Consider the following 22,503-nt stretch of genomic DNA (forward strand, 5'->3'; position numbering starts at 1 on the left):
GCACTATCACTATGTCAAGAGAGTTTACCGTTTTTAGTATATTTTTTCTTGCGTTTCAGCAAAGGGTGTCAATAACAGATCAGTTAAGGCCTCTGAATAATACATTATCTGAGATGGATTAGCCCGCTCATTGACTATGTCAGCACTCCCACTTGTCAAGGTTGTATAAAGTCTGATCTAAGACAGAGTTAAGTAGAGAACGCAAGCACAAGATCAACATCTAGAGGTAAATTCACACCAGCTCTTTAGCCCATACGGCTTAATCACTTTGACACCTCTGCTTTCTTTTTTCCCCTCCCCCCCTTTGACCCCCTCAGCCCTGTCTAGAGCCATGTCTCTCCTATCCTCCCCCTAGGCCTGGGGCTTTTTGCTTCCCCAAACCTCTCGACATCTATTAGCTCCCATTGCTTCCACTCACCAACCCCCAACACACCACTGCCCTTATTGATTGATCCATTCACCTATGTGGTTGATGGGCCAATGGTCAGGAAATCTCAGCTATAACAAGAACGTTGTTCAAGGGTCATGCTATACACGCGAGGTTACTTTTGAAAAATGTACTTTAGAATTTTTATTTTGTGTTTTGTCCTTATAAAATTCTTTACATTGTTTCACATTTCTGTGAGTTTTGTTCTGTTAGTCCAGTCATTATCAGTCAGACGTTAGTTAGATAAGCACTAATCCCCTCTCGCCATGCGTTAAAAACCTGAGAAGAATCGTTTCCCCCTTTAGGCTGTGAGAAAACAAGCAGCAATGTCTGGATCAAAAATCCTTTTCCGACATCCCCCAAAACAAACGCACGGTCAAAGTCATTCACATCTGAATTTTAATAACGATAATTCAAAAAGGTTTTACTGAAATTTGTTTTTGTGTAGCTACGTCTAAACCATTTTCTGTCATCGAAATATCAAGAACACTTTGTGCAGCAGATTTTTTTTTTAATGCATAGAACATTTATTGTGAAGGATCCTTCACAATAAAATCATATATATGACTGATTGAATGTGCATAAAGTGTACCTTCAAAGATCCCAAACTCAGGTCTTCATGGGTATAGGGAGCAATACTTAGTTCGATCAATATCTGATGCTCCAACTTTTGTGTCTATTCCTGTATTTGCCAACACAGCTCGACCAAAATCACCCTTGTTAGTTTTAAAGCACAGCACCATTTTGGGAACGGATGAGATGCCAAGTTGTGGACAGGGCCATTCCTTGCTCCTTGCCACTGAGTAATTTGCCAGATTGTTGTTGTCAATGCTTAAATGGAGTAATCTGATGAAAGTCAAGAAAATGTGGCCCAAAATTGTTATTTACATGACTCAGAAAGGGCCTCTGATTTGGAATCTGGGAATGAAAATGGCAAGACTGATTTGTCAGACAAAAAACATTAAAATGCGCCTTGCATTGGAGAGACAGGCGGCAGGGCGAAGATGGAGTCTACTGCTTTGATCAGATATCAAAGACTAATTTTGCGTGCTTTTGTTGTCATGAACAAAAACTTGCATTGGAAAAAAATCAAAGAAAATGGACTAAAATGATTAAGTTTAAAGGCTGTCACCCACAAACCATTGCTCAAACTCAAGTACAGTAGAGGCCTGATCAAGAAGTGTGTGTGTGCCGCCTGCTCTTGATCAGCTTTTTAACACAAATTTTTCGACAGTACAAGACCGTCCTTTCTTGTTGAAATATCATCCAGACACTTTGCTGTTCAAAGCTTAACATCATCCACTTTAACGCAGTTCCAGCGCGACTTGTGTGAAAAGTTAAATTGATCACCAAAGCTTTTTTTTTTTTAACCCAAGCCTTTATTTTTGTGCTAAATGCACTTTGCCAGGTGATCTTAGCTTGCCAAGCTGTGTCTTTTCTCGTCATTGCTTCTAGTTTTGCTATTCATTATTTCTTAATCAGGCGCAGAATAACCTCGATGTGTGTGATTTTATTCTGATCATTTAAAGACCCCCTCCCTCTGTTTTGTGTCTTTTGCTCACTTGCAGGTCTGGTCCAGCGATGTGTCATCATCCAAAAAGACGAAAATGGCTTTGGGCTCACAGTGAGCGGTGACAATCCTGTGTTTGTGCAGCTCGTCAAAGAAGGTGGCACAACATTCTCAATAATCATTCTATAGTTACATTAACGCCGCCGATGCTAAAAACGCTAAAACATTCGTGCACTGTTGAAGCTGCGGACCGTCTATTATCAGATTAGTTTAATATGAGCAGCATTACCAGGAGCAGTCTTTATAAAGAGGACTTGAAGAGGCTATCTGGTTACTTGTATTGTGTTGCTAACTAGGACATTGTGGGCTGTTATCAGGCCATAGCTAATGTTTTTATAGCTTTCTGAAACATCACTGAAAAGAGGCTTGGGTAATTAAACATTGTTTTAATGTACTAGGTAATTTAACAACTTAATGGAATACTGTACTATACTTTTTCAGCCATTTTTTCCCATGAACAAATAATACTCTGAACGTTTTTCACTTGCTGTCAGCTAAAAGTGCCATCACGTGTACACAGGGGTCAGTTATTACCGGTAACCAATCACAGCTCAGCTGCGAATTTCACGACCAAACCCAGAATATAGGCCAGCTGTAATTCATGGTTACCTGAGCCTTGAACACATGATGATGTCATTTTTAGTGGGCAACTAGAGGAAAATTGATTTTGAAAGGTATTAATTACGCATGAAAAATATTTTAATTATCAAATATAAACCATTAAAAAATATACTACTGAAAATGGCAAAGTTTTGTATCAATATAAGTATGTCACAGTGGTGTTTGAAGCTTGATATTGCAGTTTTGGTACAGAGGAAATTAAGTGTCTCAGGATTGAATAGATTTCTGCAAAGCATTCTCTCATTATTGTTTTTATTTTACTTCTACACTGACATTCATTTTCTACGTGGTCATCAGCAAATTATTGACATTGAGTGTACTTTAGTTGCCATTGTTTTGAACTGAAAAAAAAAAAAAAAAAATCTAAGTCACGCAGCCCCCTCTGTGATTATCAATTTAGCGTTGGCTTGGTAGAGTGGTTGTCTCCCAACTAAGAGATTGTGGGTTCAATTCCCCAACCATTGTGGCCATGTTTTAGTGCCCTTATACCAAACAACCAGTTGCTTTAGGGGACTGCAGAGGAAAACTAGACCCTTGACCCTTCGCTAATTCTGATGCATTTGCAGAAATGATCATTTATGTACAGTGTCTCTGTTTTTTTTGTTTTTGTTGGGTTCTATTTCAAGGGGGGGTGGGGTAAAGCAGGTTCAGCTTGACACGAGTTACAACAAACCTGTCTCATACTGTACCTAAATCCTTTGAGGTGAAGCTGTGAGCATGTCCTTTATGAAAAACTACTGTTTTTGATACTCCAATACCTGCTTTCATCTGTCAGCGCATTATTTTTTTGTTTGTTTTTGTTTTGTTTTCTTTTTTTGTTGAAGCAAGTGTTCTATGAAGCCAGTGTGTTTTAATTTTATATTTTTCTTTAACTGATGATTGTGTGTTTGTCAGATGGTGCTGCAATGCGGGCAGGCGTTCAGACAGGAGACAGGATCATCAAGGTAGCATGTTTATCTGCTACAGTTTGACTGCATACATCCAATTGTCTGTTTATCAAAGGCCTATACAAGCTGTAGGCTGCCACCTTCTGGCTAGAACTTTTTTTTTCCTCAAATTGAAATGTTTTCTTTACAAAATTGTTTTTAATAAGATTGCTTGATGATGTCTTGCAGGTCAATGGAACCCTCGTTACACATTCAAACCACATTGAAGTGGTGAAGCTTATCAAATGTAAGAGCTTTTACAACACAAATCAGTAATGAAACAGTATTTTTATCATTCAACCTATACCCCCCTCAATTTTAGCGGGCTCCTATGTGGCCCTCACAGTACTGGGTCGCCCTCCGGGGCTTCCCCAGATCCCCCTGTCTGAAGCAGAGTCTGAAATGCTGGGCGTCAATATTTCCTCCCCAAACTCGCCTGCAGCAGAACGCCCATACAGTCCCCATGACCGGCTTGTCTCAACCCCTCAATGGGTACTGAATTTAGGAATTATTTATGAACAAAATGACATCTTCAGTTCTAAAATCTTAGTTTTCTTCAAATGTGTTGTTTGAACGGTACATCTCTTGTTGGCCAGGCGATGAAAGAATACTGCAGAAACCCTTCCCCCAAACTACTGAAAGACAACCAGGAAGCTAAGAAACACATTCCACAGCTGCAGGGTCAGCTCTTCAAGGCCACCGGCGCAACACAGGTAGGACAGATCACACCTGCAGTCAGGTATCAAGGGGCTCAACTTGTCTCAGCCTTGTGCGAGCCTGTGTAGTGCATTTAAACTCCAGACAAACATTAATCCAAATCTCATTTGAGGATTAGGCTTCAGTGGCAAGCCACTCTATTTTACCCGTACCATCTATTTTTACCATTGTAACTGATGTAATCAAGGGATTGGTTATTGACCTAAATGTCTTTTCCATTGTAATAGTAGAGTAGTTATATTAGATATTTTTGAATTAAGTAATGAGACCTCAAATTCTTAAAACATCTTTATACCATCAGATTTCATTAAATTAAATGTTATTTCGTTTCTTTAGTCTTCCATGAATGTGGACTGATTGTCTTTGTATTTATTCATGTTAATTAGAACAAAATGCTTTGTTGCTCTTTATGTGGTAAAAGTGTTGTTTTGATGTTACACTGTCTCATTACATTTTAATTGCAGCCTTCCCTTGAATTTGGGAAGATGGTTCAGTATGTATTCTGTTGTGATGTATTTGAGTCACTCTTAAATGTGCTCCTCTGTGGATATATAGGAGGCTGCTCCAGGTGGAGATGCAGATGATGGTAGCATGTTTGAGACTGAGCACACACTCGCAGCGCGAGACCAAAGTGCTGACTTGTCCTGGAGCAGCACTCCTGTAAGTTGGTCTCACTGACAACACCAAAAACAAAAATATAGGGTTGATTGTGATTATAAGGTTATGTTCCTCACCACTTACAGATTTCTGGATTTGGACTCGTGTCTCCAGAGAGTTTTTGTCAGAGGGAGTTGTCCTGCCCGAGTCCAAAGAGCACACCCAGGAACAGCTTCAACTCCTGCCACTCCCCAGAGACAGAGGATGCCACTGATCTGGTACTTAAATATTGCATCTCTGTCATTGTGCTACTTTTCTCTGATTGTCAGAACTCCTTGAATACAATTGAATGTCTACTTGCACCGTAGTTGAAGATTCTTACTCTGCACTCACACCGCCTGCATAGACAGCAAAACAAGTGACGTGTTTGAATTGCGATCAATGCATTTCCCGCAACATGACGCAATAGTGTGTTGGGAGACACAAGAACAGTTGTGCAGTGGCGCGACTCGGAAAGCAAGGCAACGTTTTGCCTGTTTGCCAAGTTAAATAAATTTTAATTTTGTCGCTCTTGGTATCATGGCAGTCAATCAGCTTCAGGAGTGTTCAATGTCACACAAAGGGGGCAGGAAGTCATCATGGTGGTCATTTTGCAAACACCCAGAGCTGTACAACACAGTCATCTGAGCTTTCGATACGAAAACAGAGCCAGTAGTGACCGTATCTCGAGGTTTAACTGTATTTGATCATTTATAACAATAATTTTTTCCTTGATTATTGTCGGTTTTTTTCATCTATGCGAATGATGTCCAAGGTCTATTTTGTTTACGGTTGAAGTGCAAAAATGGCAGAAAAAAAAGAAACGTACGAAGTAGTGCGCAAAGAGACGCATGTGTGGCAATGTGCTACTTCTGTATTGCTGCCACATAAATGCCATCTGAAAAAGTTTTTTCAGATTTTTTTTTTATATGCATTTGCTGTATCGCAATATATCGCAATACACTTTTAAGACACAATACCCAGCACCACTCAGCGGTGCTCTCCTTTCCCAATCCACTGTAAACTACTGAACTAACCGAAGCGACAGCCCCTTGCTTGAATGAAGCGGACGAGTTAATTGCCGGCATATACATCAACAGTAAAATTCCTAGCAAATGAGTGTGGCAAAACATTTTTTGCAGTAGATCTGAACGCAGCATTTAAAGGAAGCACACATTTTCTCCCATAGGACTCTCTGTCTCCAACCACCATCAGCAGTCCCTCCACTCGTCTGGTCTCGCATATCATTGGAGCGGAAGACGATTATTTTGATTCTGACCAAGAGCAGGTATATTATTACAATATTTTGGCAAGCATCCCTTTATTGAAATCTTGCTTCCAATTAACAGATACAGATACAGATATTGTGTTTGTGTGTTCTTACATTGCAGACAAATGGCCAGTGTAACCGCTTTACCAGCATTGAGCAGCTCAAGTCTCGGCCCGCCCACCTCGCAGCCTTCTTGCATCACGTTATATCTCAGTTCGATCCGGCCCCGGTGGTATGACCCTCAAAAGATTTTGTTTTGATTCAGCGACAGCGCTTTGTTTGTGGTACTCATTCATTATCTTGTGTCCCTAGCTGTGCTACCTCTACGCTGACTTGTACAAGCAGACCAACTCCAAAGAGACCAGACGGGTGTTCATGGACCTCCATACTTTCTTTATTGATCGGGGAGCAGTAAGCGCTGACCTTATTCTTTAACGAACACAGACTGAAAAATAGGATGCCTTTTGGCTATTGTCGTCATCATCGATAAATAACATTTGGCTTTTTTTTTTCTTTCAGCACTTGAAAGTAGCAGTTCCAGAATCCATTTCTGCCGATCTTGGTTAGTTTTTCCATCTTCTGTTTGTATATGCTTTAATATGGTAGGGCTTGATATTTGATCTTTAAGTACTTCGTCTGGCTTCATACAAAACAAGTAAGCCTGGGGGTACATGACATTTTACAGTTTCTGCATGTATCTAATCAAAAGTAATTTTCTTTTGAAATTTAGAGTAAATTAATTGTAACATGAAGCAACTTGTTCCTTTAGTGTTATCACATTCCTTTAATTCGTTAAATTTTATACAGATACGCATTGTCATTAGGGACACGATACTTCTGTAGTTGCTGAATATTTTTTTGTTTCATCCAAAAATGCTAGGCACTAGTTAGTGGCTATTAGGCTGAAAAATCAAATTCACAGGGGGTACATCATAGAAAAAAAACTAGTTTGGAACCACTGTGTTATGATGTGCTGATTAGGCCTTCAATGTACGTGAAATGCATTTGTTTGCAGATCGGCGGCGGACAGAATTGATTCCAGAGGAAATAAACAGACAACATGTTCAAACACTACAGGATTCTTTGCTCCCTGACATTCAGAAGAACCTCGAGGACTTCAGGTAGACTTCGTTCTGACATCAGTGTATTTTCCGGAGATTTGATCAACCTACCACCGGCATTACATAACATGACATGTTTATACATGAAGACAAAAGCGCAGTATGGGTCTCACTGTTGCTGAAGTGGAGCTGGGCAGGCTGGACCAAGAACGTGTGAGGGATCGTGGCACCATCGAGCGTGAACGCTCTTATGCTGAGAACATCATAACCAAGATAGAGGACATCCTGTAAGTCAAGCAAATCTACAGAGCAACATGAAAACACATACTCTAGTAGACATAGGAATAAACAGTAGGGAAAACTCAATGAAGCACTCAGACATATTTGTCATTGTAGGGTTACAGCTCAGACAACCGAAGAGGAGAAGTGGTAAGATGATTAAATTTTTGACCCACACTTAGATGCATTGTATGATATGAATGTATTAAGAGGATAGCTTAGGGACCCAACCATCTGTTGTGTAATGCACTTCATATTTTCTTTATTACATGTTTTGCATTACAAAATTCATTTTGATTGGATTTTTTTCTTTCCGTATAACTGAAAAAAAACATTCCCAACCCTTTACTAAATTATATAAATACTTAGTATTTATAACAAAAATTTCAAAGGACAAATTGAACAGTCAATAAATGCAATATGCTTACATTAATTAGTTACAAATTTTAAATGATTGAAACAGTTGACTGTTCAACGCCATATGTTGGAAGTATCTTCCAGATGGTATGCAGTGACATATGGTGCAAGTCATAATATTGGCTCTTGAGCTCTTTGGACTATATTGTTTCGATGTCGCAAGCCTTTGGGTTAACTTTATTTTTTCTTCAGCACTACAATGCAGTATGTCATTTATACATACATGAAGCACCTTGGTGTGAGGGTTAAGGAACCTCGCAGTCTGGAATCAAAACGGGTCCGGATCAACTTCCTTCCTAAAATTAAGGTATTTTCTACCTTTTTTAATAGTTCTTTATTTCACCATGCTGACTTTTTCTTTTGCCTTATCAATTCCTTATTCATAGAAAAGCATCAAGACAGAAAAAGACGGAGAAGAAAAAGTAAAGAAGCCCAGGTTTCCCAGTATTCTCGGACCTCAGCGTCGGCCGAGCCGCATTGAAGCAGCATCGGGTGAGCTGTTAACAATCAAAAGATCGCTTCAGATGCCATTTTAGATTCTGACAGCCCTATTCTTTGCACAAAGTGGGCAAAGCCCTAGACGGCCGGCCCAAGCCCCAGAAGCAATTGTCTCAGCCCAGTCTTGGGGCCAGCGAGCAAACAGATGGGGGTCGTTTAAGGGGCAGCCAATCCAGCGAGGGTCCTGAGCTCACACACCCCATGTCTGTCAACACTTCATCTCCAAACAGCAGCACCGTCAGTTCCGATCCTGGGCGAGACACAGACTCGGGTAAGCTAGTAAACCTGTGAGTTTGAATAGCAGCAGCAAGTGAGATTTCGTTTGCAAAATCTTTATTGACTTTCAGGTGGGACCCCAACTTCTGGCTCTGCCAGGCTGAGCGATAGCCTTCAGTCTGATCCCCTTGATGGGTTGCCATACCCTGCATCGCACTTTGACCTTTATAGCCTGGACCAACTCCAAGAGGACGACAGAGAAACTGACAGGTGTCTGAGCACACACACTGGCATCACTTAGCTTTTTGCTATTATTGCGTAATTCTGTAGTTAAAATAGCAAGACAAGAAAGAAAAGAAAATTACGTGCAATGTTTACACCAAATCATAATTAGCGAACATAGCACAACACAACGTCTATGATTGTCAACACAAGATATCTATGTTGAATCATATAGCTCACATACTATAGTCTTGCCTTATTAGAAAAAAAATATGATACCAGCGCAAGTAAGAAACAACAAAGTTGCTTGGTGTCTGTCGCTTGGAGACTCATCTCTTTGTTAATGTTGTTGTAGACCACACGAGGGAACACCAAAGGCCATCAGGAGGTGAGATTATGTGGTGTGTTATGAATTGAAATCCACAAGAGCTGCGGTTGAACGGTCCCATTTTTTTGCCTCTGCAAGGCTCGAGGGATTGGGTCCTACAGATGTCCAGAGCGAGGACGACCAAGGAACAGACTCAGAACATGACCCCCTCAACTGGCAGCAGCTGGTGGGTCGTGAGGTTCTGGCGGGGCTCAGGCCTCTTGAGATCAAGAGACAGGAAGTTATCAATGGTGAGTATCATAGAAACACCAAATCTCTAAATCAATCTTTATTCAGAAATACACCAAACAAACAGTTGGTGTAACAAGAACACCGAACATTTTGAGAGGTGTAAGAAAAAAAAAAAATCAGGAATTACCTCTCAATCAAACCTCAACAGCAAAGCCATTTTTCGGGTAAAATATATTGTGTCGTTTAAAAAAAAAAAAGACAGGTTAACAGTCTCACGGTTTCATTTTATTGAGCTCAGTACATTCACAGCTTTTATAGCTGTTATGTAATGTGATTTAGACCATGTGTCCTGTTTATTAACATATACTTTGGGTTTCCAGAGCTGTTTTATACGGAGCGTGCACACGTGCGAATGCTGAGAGTTTTGGATCACGTCTTCTACCAGAAACTTTCAAAAGATGCCATCCTCCCTCCTGCTGACATTAAAAATATCTTCACCAACTTGGAGGAGATTTTACAGCTACATGGTGCGCTTACTCTCAGTTGCTCACACACACAGCAATGTGACTAACTGCTTGCTTCTGCTTATCAATTCAGTTTCCATTTTGGAGCAAATGGCTGCAGTTCGGAAGCGAAATGAGTCGTCAGTCATTGATCAGATAGGAGATGACTTGCTCTCCTGGGTGAGTAAAAGAAAATATGAGATTGCTTTTCTTTTTTTCTGTCTTTTCATTGAATCTTAAAATAGGGTATTCAAAAAAAAAACCTTTGCGCAAGAACCACTGTTATGACAATGCATGTTAAATAGAGGTTTTTTTTTTGTTTTTTTTTTTTTTTTCTTAATCAGTTGTCGTGTCAAACGTTGGCCCAAATTTGGCTGACTTAACCGCATCGCCAAATGAGCGCTGGATGCAATGTAGCATGCTCACATATCAGCAGGCAAGCTTGTCTAAACTGTCTCTACAGGGCATAAGTAGGCTAAACGCTCCCTCCCGAGGGCCGAGTCTACACTTAAGCTGTCTTTGCTGCGAGAACTTAAGCCTGGCCCCCTTCTGAGAGTTTGTGCTCTATGTAGTGGTTAAATACGGTCACCATGGCGACTGTCCCTGACCCACATTAACTGAGCCACTGACTGTCCGTATATGCCCTTTCCCATCTTACAGTTCAGTGGTGGAGAGGAGGAGAAGATCAAGCAGGCAGTGGGGACGTTCTGCAGTAATCAACCTTTTGCGCTGGAGATCATCAAGACCAAGCAGAAGAAAGACTCTCGCTTCATTTCGTTCATCCAGGTAATAAGCATGATCAGTTTATTGTAAACATAGAGGAGTCCTTCAGTATGAATACCTTCAATTATACATGCAGTCTTTTAAATTCTATGTGCTAAAATGAACCTGATGTGCTTCTCAGGAGGCGCAAAGTAACCGATTGTGCCGGCGACTGCAGCTGAAGGATATTATTCCTGTCGAGATGCTGAGGTTCACCAAGTACCCCCTGCTCCTTGACAACATCTCCAAGTACACAGGTAAATCCCAAGTGCTCTCTTAAGGATGTCACATTAAGCGCATTCTGATGCAAATCAAACATGAGGCATGACTAAAATTAAAGCTGAGCTTTACATGGCAACTTGCCAACGATTAGCAAATTACAGATGGGAGATTATCATATTAATGGTCCAAAAGCAGCCGCGCGCAATTTAACAAATGTCTCTCTCATTATTTTGTTCCATCACCTCCCAGTGCAGTCCAGCTCTCTCAATGAGAAAGCAACAATGAATTGCAACAGTGTTTTATGCGGTTCTGTTGTCCAACTGTTTTATTTATATGGGGTTAATGGATCGAGAGAGTATAAATTTGCCAGAGAGAGCCTTATTTCACCGCTAATGTCATATTATTTTTCAGATGACGCAGTGGAGAAGGACAAAGTCAAGCAGGCAGCCGACTGCTGTCGAAAGATCCTCAATCATGTCAACCAGGCTGTAAAGGAATCAGAAGACAAGCAGGTGTGTTTTTTCTCCAGTCATTAGACATACAGTATCCTGTCAGCTTGTGGCTCTTGCTTTATCATTTAAAAAAAATAAATCTACATTGCTGCAGAGGCTAGAGGACTATCAGAGAAGATTGGACCTGTCTTCCCTAAAGCAGACGGACAACCCAATGATCCTGGAGCTTAAGGTGACATTTTCTTTGTTAGCAATTTTACTTTAATAGCCTTTATTTGAATGCTTAGGTCTAAAGTAAAAAGGTGCTTTACTTATTTAGCCAATTTGAACAGGATAAAAGTTTACGCTGGTGCCTATCCCATCTGTCTTTGGGCATTTGCCAGCAAGGCACACAGACGAATGATGACTCACACTCACAAACGCATCTTAGGGCAATTTGGGATATCCAATATGGGGACAAGGAGAACATGCAAACCCCACACACTGTTAATTTATTTGGGAAGTAAATTATTTTTCATGCATAATTTATACATTTAAAAACTTAGTTTGCCACTCATCATTGGCTGAAAATGACATCACGTGTACTCAGGGTGGAGACGTGATTGGTTGTTACCTGAGCCCTGAGTACATGGGATATTCTCAGGGCTGTCTAATCTGTCTTGATGTTATTGTTTGTAAATAAAAAAAAACATCCTAAATAGGTTTAGCATCCTTTTAACTTTGCTAGAAGCCTTAAATTTATGTAATATTTAAACGTGTGCAAAGAGAATGCTTATATGGCTACTGGTAAGACTCAACACTGTTGCTACAAATTTGAATTGGACAGTAAATTGTTGACACACCAACAGTGCAGTCACAACTTCACAGCTGGTGTGTCAACAATAACATCCAAGTACACACCTGATTTTTGTTTTCGCCAGCTGGAAAAAATTGAGGCATCTACTGTTTATGATTTGTTTAGAGTGAATTACAGTCAGCAGTGAATTGAAAGATGGTATCAAATACAATAAAGGCCAATAACATACTGTTCTAGCTTTATGAATATCATGATAATATTCATCAGGTTCTTATAATGTATGATACTAATTCTGGTGATATTACGTAGTAATACTTCTGTAATGTTCCTTTATCAGAACCTGGATCTAACCAAGAAAACAATGGTGCATGAGGGGCCACTGTCATGGAAAGTCAACAAGGACAAGACCATTGGTTTGTTATTTAAAAATACAAAGCCCACTTTACTATTACTATACTGATCTTATCTGACTGCCTGTGTCCTTTTTAGAGCTATACACTCTCTTGTTGGAAGACATTTTGGTCCTCCTGCAGAAACAAGACGAGCGTCTCATCCTCAAGTGCCACAGCAAGAACTTGGCGGGCACTGCCGACACCAAGCACATCTTTAGCCCCATCATCAAGCTCAACACTGTGCTGGTGCGCTCCGTGGCTACAGGTTCGCTCAAGCCCGCTTCTCACCAAAAATATTGTTGGATGCCACTGACGGTGCTTTCAAGATCATTTTTTTTCTTCTCTCCTGTCAGACAACAAGTCCTTCTTCGTGCTGTCCATGTCTGACAACGGCGCACAGATCTATGAGCTGATGGCATCCACAGTCTCGGATCAGAGAACGTATGACGCCTTTTGATCAATCTGCTGCTTTTGTCCCCATTGGCCACATGTTGCAGGCTTATGTGCTTTTTCCTTATCATCCACCAGGTGGCAGAATTTGATCACGCAAAGAGCCGAGGCCATGAAAGTCAAACCCCACAGTGTCATACCTTTACCTCAGACAGAGTATGTCTCTTCATCATCTGAATGCAAAAGTTTCACCTGAAGGCCTTATATCATGTTATTTTAAGCTTTCCATGGTTAAATACATGCATATAAACGATGACATTTTATCTTTGTCGCCTTGGAAATTCAGTTTCAATAAGAGTTTTTTTGATGGTTGATTTCTCTCTCGCGTGTGGCTGCTGCGCCCTCTTTATGACATCGTTCTAAAGTTGACCGTCACGACGAAACAATAACAACTTTGTGCGATCAGCAATGGGAGTCAGAGGTGGAGTATATGAAGAAACCACTGACGTTTACTGACGTTGAAATGAATTGCGTCGCCAACGAAGCAAAATAGAGCACACACAGTAACCACCCGTTCCTCCTCTTAAATCAGTCCCCTTGGGAAACCACTACTCATCATAACAGTTCTGCCCGAGGTGAATTATTTACTACAAACGTTGAATGTCCGGATCCCAAACACACGCTTTTGCCACTTGGACATTTTCTGCGGTAAAACTTTGTAACAAACAAATGAAACGTTGCTGTTCTCCTCCTCAACCACAAAATGAAAACAAAAGTAAAAATGTGACTGGCTCCTTGGATAAGTTGGCCATTTATTTACTCCTGCACTGGCGGTACGGAGGCAGTGCAAGGGCCTGCTATCGTCATAATGCCACTCACAAGTTCCGTTTATCTGCTCGGGCGGGGCAGCGCTGAGCGCAAAGAATAAGCAAGGAATTCTTCCAAATGCGTCAGTAAAGGAAAAAAAACAGGGTTTTTTTTAGGGTGAGAAATGAAATCGTAAGATAGTTAAACATTTCAAAATGTTGAGTTTCCAATATATGAGCCTTTTAAAGCCTACCTCAATCTGGAATTTTATTGTTGCTAATGCGGCTTTGTTTGTTTGCCAGTGGGGAGCGAGATGGAGTGGAGATCATCACGGCCGGTGTTTCACGACTGAATAAAGACTCGGACCGCACATCCACTGGCAGCACTCAGTCCACAGGTGACCGCGCTCACGGCCTCTTGGCCCCTTTTGGATCAAGCTTATCACTGACTATTTTCTCAGATAAAGAGAGCAGTCCGGCTGTGAGGCGTGTGACTCCGAGCCCTCTGCCCGCTAACAACCCTTTTGAGGCTGGGAAGGCAGAGGAAGAGGAGGAAGGTTTTGTGAGCCCAGAGCTTCCGTACAGAGGGAGTGAAGATGGAAGAGCAGATTCCTTTAATGTGTTTCCCTCAAGAGCAGATGAAGCGCTAAAAACATGTAAGCGCGCCAGAGAATTACGCCTCTATGAGATTTGCTTTTTTTTTCTGCATATTTAAAAAAAAAGTATTGTAGAATTCAACATGGTGTTTTTATTTTCACTGTGTACAATAGTGATTAGCTTGGAGGTAAGGGGACTTTTTTTTATTTTTTGGCAGTGTCAGCGTTGAAGCAGGTGTTGGTGACGCAGTTAATGTCGCAGGAAGCCGCAGAGCGAACTAAACGCTCCACAGGAGCCCGTCTCCTCAGGACCACCTCGCTCAGGACGCCCGTTGAGAAGCGCGTGATGGTCCACAACGGTTCGGATAGAAACAACTCCCAGACTGAGGACCCAGTCCAGGACTTGGGCTCTGGCGACACGGGTTTCTTTGACTCCCCTGAAGATTATAGTGAGTATTGCTCGGCTAGCATTGGTGACTGTGAAGGTCGCAACGAGCAGCAGTTTGGCTGATGGTGAAATAGTTTTCAAAACAGTGGATAAGTGTTTACTTTCAGCTCTATTTTGCCACTACAGTTGAAGTTTACAAGAAAATTAAACATAACACAGTAGTTTGTATTGGACTACAAATCAAGACTTTAATTTAACCTCACCTAAAAGAAAGTCTGATTATTTTCATTGTAATACAGATCAATTTATTGTTTGTGTTTTAAAAAAATGTAAATAACGGAAAGAGGACCTTGAAAAGTGAATGCATAATAGATTGCAACTGCAATATTGGAAAAAAATCATTTTAAGTAGGTTATTTTTCAACAAACTCTTTAATTAATATTTTTATATAGTTCAACTAATCGTTTTTATTGAAAGTAATTTATTGTTTGTAAAAATATATATATATAAGAATGGGAACAGGACCTTGAAAATTCAATGTTTATTGAATTGCAAATGCATTTTTGGAAAAAAAACCTGTCATTTTATGAAGGTTATTTTGAAATTCAGCTATAGATTATTTTCATATCAAACAATATTCAATGAAAAAACTGTATGCAGTGTAAATGTTCCTTTAATAGGTCTGCTAGCCTGATCCTAATACTAATGGAAAAACATTCAAGATGGGCTCGCAAAAGTAACATTTCAAAATCATTGTGATAGACTTTTATTCATATTTAGTTAAACCATATACAATGTAAATTTGCCTTAACAGAAATCTGCTATCTTAATGCCAACACTGCGAAACATCAAAAATGGGTGCGTAAAATTAGCATGGCAAATTATTCAACCATAGACAATTTTTAAATAAAATCATATTAGCTCAATGCTAACACTTAATGGGGATACATCTTAGACAATTAGCATTGATATTACTGCAGTTGTAAAAGTTTTTACCGCTTACAACTGGACAGATATTGAAGCAACATCTGCACAAACAATACTACAATACTAACAAGCATATATTCTTTATATTTTTCATCAAATTTATCTGAAGTATTGTATATTTTTATAAGTAGTGTGCCATTTTCACGCCTTAAAAGTTACCAATTCTTGTTTCCCTTCCTTTCAATAGGGCAAATAGATTTGCGACACCCCGCCGATGTCTCATGTCTCGACACAAATTAAACGCTTATGACAAGATACTACTGTTCTTTCCCAGCGGGACTTTTGGTCCTGGAAGGGTACGGCGGGCCGGGGGAGAGCAGCACCGACGACGACATGTCGCCCGCCGGGAAGCAGCTGAGCGCGTCGCAAGGCTGCGCCGCTGACTCGGGCATCAATCTGAGATTCTCCTCCGCGTCGCACGCCGGCAGCCTCTCATCTTTTAGCAGACAGGTCTTGTCCCACCTGCGGAACCTTCAGGCTAACCTCAACTATCTCAAGGTAACCATTAATCACCAAACCGTTTAGGATATTTTCTTTGGCCCTTCTCACACCGTGAACCCTCCCTTCCAGGAGGTTGAAGCCAAGTACAATAATCTTCGTCAGAGGTCGGAGAGATCAGCCGCGCACTCGGATGGAAACAAAGGTAGCCTTATAGCTTTAGCCAATCAACAGACGCGTGTATAGGCCGTCAAGCAAACGATGGCCGATTGATTAAAAAGTGTTTGTTTTCATTTTTTTACATGTCCCGATTCATATGGCATTTTCCTCTTTGCCCACATCTCTCCCCAGATAAGAGATAGTGGACATGTCTCAGCTGCACCTTCTGTCTCGGGGGGCCCAAAGAGTTGTAGATCTGCTACCACCTTTGTGTTTGCGTGTGTCCTGGACATGGTGGACCTTCTATAAGCTTGTCCTCTCACTGCTGAGCCCCCCTCCGCCCCCCCGCCCCCTGTCCATTTGTTTGCTTCCAAGAGCAAGAGACTTAAAAAGGGGTGGGGTCGTCTCCCCATCAGCACAAGGCAATCACCCGTATTTCCACCTTACAACCCCCCCCTGCAAGAAAGAGAACTTATACCAAAATGTACAAAGAAATGTGGGTTTATATACAGCATATATATACATATACATAATAATCTATGTATATATATATATTTAGATATATGAAACACAAAGCCAGAAAAGGAAATTTAAGATAATGTATTTTTTTTTTAATCCCAAGATGTATTTATTTTCCTTTTGTTTGGCTCTTTTTTTTTAAAGAAGTGTTTTCTGCATTGCGTGCATGCTGTTGCTACTTTAACTGCATCTTTCTTTCTTTTTCTTTCTTTTTTCTTTCTTTTTTCTTTCTTTCTTTCTTTCTCTCTTCAGTCACAAGCTTGGTTGTGAGTGTTAGCAAGGCTCACCCCGCTTGCAGTGTATAGACCCCCCCCCCCCCCCCCCCCCTTCCTACTGTATTCTCCTTAAAATTGTGACTTTACTCAACTTCCCATGTTGTGTTGGACTGGAATGAAGAGTCGCCCGGGCTCTGATCTGGTCATCTTGCCTTCTTCCTCTTCCCCTTATGGATGTGCGCCTCCTCTTTCTCCCTCCCGGTTCCTCTCGTCCTTCCGTCTGCGTGTCCTCCTCGGTCGTCCTGCCTGCGGGTGTCTTGTCTCTTCCAGGAGGAGGGCCCACCTCTCTTCCTAACTGCCCGTTATCTGTCTTCTCTAATCCTGTCATGAAGTTCAACATGTACTGTACCACCATCATGTTGGAAGGTTATGCATAACTTTAATAAATAAATGGTGCCATGATCCATTTGAAAGAAAAAAAAGGGCTGTGTCTAGAATGCCATTTTCATCTTATCGAACAGTTATGGGTAATTGTTTCTATTCGTACATGCATCCATTCCACTTTGACGTTAGACCAATAATTTGATACCATTTTCAACAGCTATATTACAATAAAACCGAGGAAACGGCAAGCCGCTGCCAGGAGAGGCGCGGAAGACTTCAAGGAGACTAAAAGTAAACATTTAGGCTTAAAAGTTACAATTTTTTGGGAAGTTTATTTTTATGTTTTACTTTTGTTGACGTTAAAAGGGAAGCAGTTATAGGTACAGTATACATATACATCTATTTATTATAATAGACAACTATCTTATTTACAGTCACCACGCAAAAAAGTTATCAGCAGTAGTTGCTGCATACTAATGATGTTCTAACACTCAACTATATTATTATTAACTATACTATTATTCGTGAGAACTTATGTATGCTTGTTGCCTATTTTTTTTATCTGTTTTAGGAAATTCTAATGAATTTCTATGGCTAACATTAACTTCGGCTGCTCTGATATATACTAAGATGGATGGATGGATGGAGAGATGTTAGGAAGGTCTTTCGTCAAGCCAATGTTTTTCACACTTAATTTTAAAGTGTTGTGTTGCAAAATAATAGGACTCCTGCTGATTTAGAATATTGTCCGACACAAGATGATTCTTTTCGTTTGTCAGTATTGTATTGATTTTGCTCGACATGCGCCACGGAATGTACAAGGTTGTTCAAGCTGACGATGCCTATTGATTCCGTTTTGTTCTTGTTGTTTTGTTGATGGTTAGCATTTTACGGATGCAGTTCTTAGATCCTGTCAAAACCAAGAACAGTCTTGAATTTTAATCAATCATCAATCTCCCGTTATAAATTTTATTCAGTCATCAAGCTCATGTTATGATGGTAGAGCATGGCCCTTGTTGATTTTGATTGTGGTTTAATATATGTTTTGTGGGAGCATTTAGCATTTTTCTTCAATTTTAGTAGCATTGTTTCCATCTGGAGGGGCCGTCATTCAAAAGACATTAAACGGTTTCAATTGAGCTGACCTTATTAGAGCCATCAGATCTGAGAGCAACTTTTACAGTACAATAACAGAATCGTAAAGAACTGGAGGATGCCTGGTGGGCTTGAAAGGACATCCGGTGAAAGGTGTCCCCGTGACCTCATTACTGACACTCTCCGTACTGTCCGCTACTGCCGTCATAAAAAGAACGCTATTGATTTGGCATTGTGTATAATCAAAGACGATTGAGTCGGCTCACGAGAAGGTCATGGTTTAATGGTGCGATTGGTTTTCGGAGACAGAGTCCCGAGTTTGACAGTTGCTGTTTGGATCATGGCGCCGACCTTTCCGTGTGGAGTTGGCATGATCTCTGTGTACATACGTGAGGACTCCAGCCTCTTCCAACGTTTCAAGAACATGCATTTTAGGCTCATTGAGGTGTCCATATTTGACGATGTAAGTGTGTATAATAATTTTCTGTCAATTTTAAATGCTTGCTGTAATTATTCAATAGTTTTCGAACACGCTATTGCTAAACATAGCCTATATTAACACTTTGAATGTTAACGTCATCGGGAACCTTAATGATGTTATCTTTTGTGGTATTATTTTCTTTGTTTTTGTTTTAATGGGAATGGGCAGCGTAAGATTTTGGGCATCTCTGTTATTATCAGTAAACTGGGAAATTGAGAGAAACAAAAAACACCGTTCAATCAAAATTGTCAAAGATAGTAAACATTTATTTACATCAGGACGTCATGCAACTAAAACGGGCCTGAGATAGGAAAAAGGATGCCCACTGCTGTTTTGGATGCTAATTGGATACATATGCCCAGAGTGGCTTTGCTCACCTTTACGCTATAGTGGGATGATGTTGCCATGGTGATTAATTCCAAGATAAGGACGCTTGAAGAAATGACTTCCCTGTGACAGGGAAGCAATCATTTTTCTCTAGCTTTTGCAATCATATCACATGTGACAATAATGGTGACTGGGCATATGTGGGTAGTGCATGAATAATACTGTACATTTCCCATTAACACATTCACACGCTGTTGAATAGATTGTGAGTTTCTCATCAATATGTTAATGCATCCACAAGTGTCTTAGTGCCGCTCTCGTATTTATTGACTTGTTTACCAGTGTACTCAATTCATGCAGCATCCATGTATGGAAATGAATCAAACTGCTGCTCCTTGCAATATATTTTAGATTTTGGATTATTCTACTTGTGCGTTGCAAAATCTTGTAGTTGCATCAATTCATTTGACTACCCTTTAGGCCAGGGGTCAGGAATCTGCAGCTCCGGAGCCGCATACGGCTCTTTCATACTTATGTGGCTGCTCTACTTGGTTTGGGAAGATAAATAATGCTTGGTTCTGATGCTTGGTGGATGGCGTAAAAAGCCGCGAATTTGAACTGCAGTCAGTTCTGTTTGCGTGATAGGGCGACATCTATAGGACGTGTTTGGTGCGACGGAATACGAAACATGATGCCAAACAGTCAGTCAATCAGTATCAGTTTCTGGAAGGTTAAAACAGGAAACGGAAATATAGCGTATAATTCAGTACAACCTCAAGATACGCTTGCTTCTGTACAGGCTCTTTTCTTCATATTACAAAAATAACTTCGCATATAAAAGACAAAAAAATTAAACAAAAAAAACTTGACGTGATATTCTCCTGCTCGTTAATTTGGCTGCTTGTCGATGAGGAGTAGGCGTTGGATATTATGTGCTTATCCGGAACAAAAACAAAGAAAATCTTATCATTGTATGGGTCCCCATAATGTAGGTGTCCCCCATAAGGTCATCAAGGTGTCATGCCGAGCTACGAGAAGATGAGTTAAGCTCACAAGAAAGATGTCACTGGAGCAAATAGTCACGTATGGCAAGCAGTCCGAAGGATAAGTAAGGTCTTTCACTAAACAATCAGGCGGCCAATAAAAGAAAAGAACCCTGTGGATCGGTCTTAACCCTGTCTAATTACTACACAGCACTTTGATGGAGGAGCTGGCTAAAAAGCTTTAGGCGGTCCAGCTGGCATTGCGCTCTGCTCGCCTCTTTACTCTGCAGTCTCTGTGGAAACGTGACCTGGGAGCAGACCTGGGATTACCGAGCGCACCTCCTCAGCAGTAATCGATGTTTTGTTGGCAGGACCACCGCTAATAGGGAACACACCTAAGTCGCTGTGCTGACCGGGTTGCCACATGTTGTAAACAAGATAGGAGAAAGTACTCAGCAATACCATTAGGAAAAAAACGGCAAATGAATGCAATTTTGAGGTTCCCGGGGGCTCACAAACCTCGGCTAAAAACTGCCAGATACAATTTGGTTTGATTTAAACCACGGATTGAAGAGGGGGGGTAGTAATTTTGAACCAAATTACTTTTTGTTACATTTGTTAAAACTAATACATGATTTAGGCAATCTACAAAAAAAAAACAATTAGCCCTTTCTATCAGCCTCTTGTGCATCTAATTTGATTTCTAAAAACCACCACACCTGAGAAAAAAAAAAAAAACCTATTAGAGACAAGCTTGACTGAATTGTCAATCATTTGCCAGATGGACACTTACCTTTTGCTTCAGGGGTAAAATTCGGGATTCAAGATTTTTATTGTCATATGCATAATAACACCACACAATGAAATATTTCTTCTGTTCACTTCCCTGAGCAGACTATATTCTACAATCGAGTAAATAATGAAGAAGACTATAAAACAGAAACAAAGTAATAGAGTAATAAGGGCAGTCATAATGAAAACACTAATAAATGAATAGTCACATTCTGAGCATTTTCTGGAGTAGATGAGAATGGAAGAAACTGTATATATATGAGGAAGAAAATGTCCTGTAGTGTAAAATATGTGTTTAGCAGCTTTCCTGCACTGTGCAGGATTTGTAAGGTGCATGTGTGCATGCGGTAAAGTGACTGGTGATGAGGCAGATTTGTGCTTGAGGGATTTGTTCAGATTCAGAGTAAGGGAAAAAAAATGTCCATTCAATATTTTTTGGGCACAAGACAAAAATGACCAGTTACCTCAGGAAGCTGAGCAGGTACAAAAATATAATGGCTTCACCAACATTTTAGCTTGAAAGGTTAACCTGGTTTTGACTTTGTCTTTGTACGTTCCAAAGAAAAAAAACTTCAAACTGGTAATGTTGAGTTATATAAAAACATCGAATTATGAATATTTGAAACATAGCATAGCTAACATCAAGTTGTTTATGGTGCTAATGCTAGCTTTGTACAGTAAAAAGCTGTAGTATAGGAAAAAGCACCTTTGCATAACATTAATATTTAAAATTGTGACTGTGGATTGTTCACAAATGGATAAAAGCCAGTGGGAGGGGACAATTTGGTGAAAATGCAAATTCAACAGTGGATCTAGAAACGGATGAAATTCCAAGAAGCCATGTTGAAGACAGTGAAAGAGTGTCGATGAATTTTTGATCCTATTTTGCATGATATTCGCAGTTTTGAAGCATGAAATAGAGAATAAAACTGAATATTCCTATTGTGCTGCAAAAATATGTTTCCTTCAAATTAGGGATTCCTGGAGCATTGGAGTTCAACTTGAGCTTTTCGACACATTGTTTCTATTATGTACATCAAAATAAATAAACAAATGAAAATAAAAATGGAAAGTGTAAAGCCTAGTGAAGATGCATAGAACAAATTAGTGTAAAGAAAATATTTGGAATGACCATTTAACACGTCTCAAAAACGGAGATCCAGTAAAAAATACTTTGGCTTTTTGATGAAAAGACAGAAGGTCTTCACCATCTGCGTCCTGTAGCGTTTATAAAAATAGCCGTATGCGTGGAGTGTACACCATATACAGTAATTTTATTGCGTGGCGATTGTTCTACGAAAGCACGCACAGAATGAACCGGCTTCCGCAGTGCGCTTAATATCCCATCCGTAATTACAACATGCTGTCTTCTAATAAGTTGCTGATGCCCGACTGCT

The 22,503-nt window shown here is 40.3% G+C and overlaps 1 protein-coding gene across 2 annotated transcripts in view; it reads left to right on the top strand.

The window, feature by feature from the left end:
* The window catches only part of arhgef12a (Rho guanine nucleotide exchange factor 12a), a 39,825-nt gene extending 21,590 nt beyond the window's left edge, over positions 1-18,235 (top strand). Inside the window, exons 5-40 of one of the 2 annotated variants that reach the window (XM_088427282.1) lie at positions 1,996-2,094; positions 3,513-3,562; positions 3,734-3,791; positions 3,867-4,036; positions 4,141-4,257; positions 4,817-4,921; positions 5,005-5,136; positions 6,087-6,185; positions 6,289-6,399; positions 6,480-6,578; positions 6,687-6,729; positions 7,183-7,288; positions 7,378-7,515; positions 7,625-7,657; positions 8,117-8,231; positions 8,311-8,416; positions 8,490-8,693; positions 8,770-8,908; positions 9,216-9,248; positions 9,327-9,478; positions 9,800-9,946; positions 10,017-10,102; positions 10,583-10,708; positions 10,827-10,941; positions 11,318-11,418; positions 11,513-11,590; positions 12,492-12,567; positions 12,644-12,811; positions 12,900-12,987; positions 13,075-13,152; positions 14,046-14,140; positions 14,204-14,398; positions 14,557-14,787; positions 15,988-16,211; positions 16,284-16,356; positions 16,503-18,235. In XM_088427282.1, the coding sequence (XP_088283408.1) occupies positions 1,996-2,094; positions 3,513-3,562; positions 3,734-3,791; positions 3,867-4,036; positions 4,141-4,257; positions 4,817-4,921; positions 5,005-5,136; positions 6,087-6,185; positions 6,289-6,399; positions 6,480-6,578; positions 6,687-6,729; positions 7,183-7,288; positions 7,378-7,515; positions 7,625-7,657; positions 8,117-8,231; positions 8,311-8,416; positions 8,490-8,693; positions 8,770-8,908; positions 9,216-9,248; positions 9,327-9,478; positions 9,800-9,946; positions 10,017-10,102; positions 10,583-10,708; positions 10,827-10,941; positions 11,318-11,418; positions 11,513-11,590; positions 12,492-12,567; positions 12,644-12,811; positions 12,900-12,987; positions 13,075-13,152; positions 14,046-14,140; positions 14,204-14,398; positions 14,557-14,787; positions 15,988-16,211; positions 16,284-16,356; positions 16,503-16,513 (4,001 nt within the window). In that variant the 3' untranslated portion in view covers positions 16,514-18,235. The remainder of the gene's footprint in view (positions 1-1,995; positions 2,095-3,512; positions 3,563-3,733; positions 3,792-3,866; positions 4,037-4,140; positions 4,258-4,816; positions 4,922-5,004; positions 5,137-6,086; positions 6,186-6,288; positions 6,400-6,479; positions 6,579-6,686; positions 6,730-7,182; positions 7,289-7,377; positions 7,516-7,624; positions 7,658-8,116; positions 8,232-8,310; positions 8,417-8,489; positions 8,694-8,769; positions 8,909-9,215; positions 9,249-9,326; positions 9,479-9,799; positions 9,947-10,016; positions 10,103-10,582; positions 10,709-10,826; positions 10,942-11,317; positions 11,419-11,512; positions 11,591-12,491; positions 12,568-12,643; positions 12,812-12,899; positions 12,988-13,074; positions 13,153-14,045; positions 14,141-14,203; positions 14,399-14,556; positions 14,788-15,987; positions 16,212-16,283; positions 16,357-16,502) is intronic. The other variant, XM_088427283.1, reaches the window with a different exon arrangement.
* Positions 18,236-22,503: the final 4,268 nt, after the last annotated feature.

Source organism: Hippichthys cyanospilos, chromosome 11 (assembly GCF_059441005.1).
Source record: "Hippichthys cyanospilos isolate Australia breed blue-spotted pipefish chromosome 11, RoL_Hcya_1.0, whole genome shotgun sequence".
Taxonomy (NCBI): domain Eukaryota; kingdom Metazoa; phylum Chordata; class Actinopteri; order Syngnathiformes; family Syngnathidae; genus Hippichthys; species Hippichthys cyanospilos.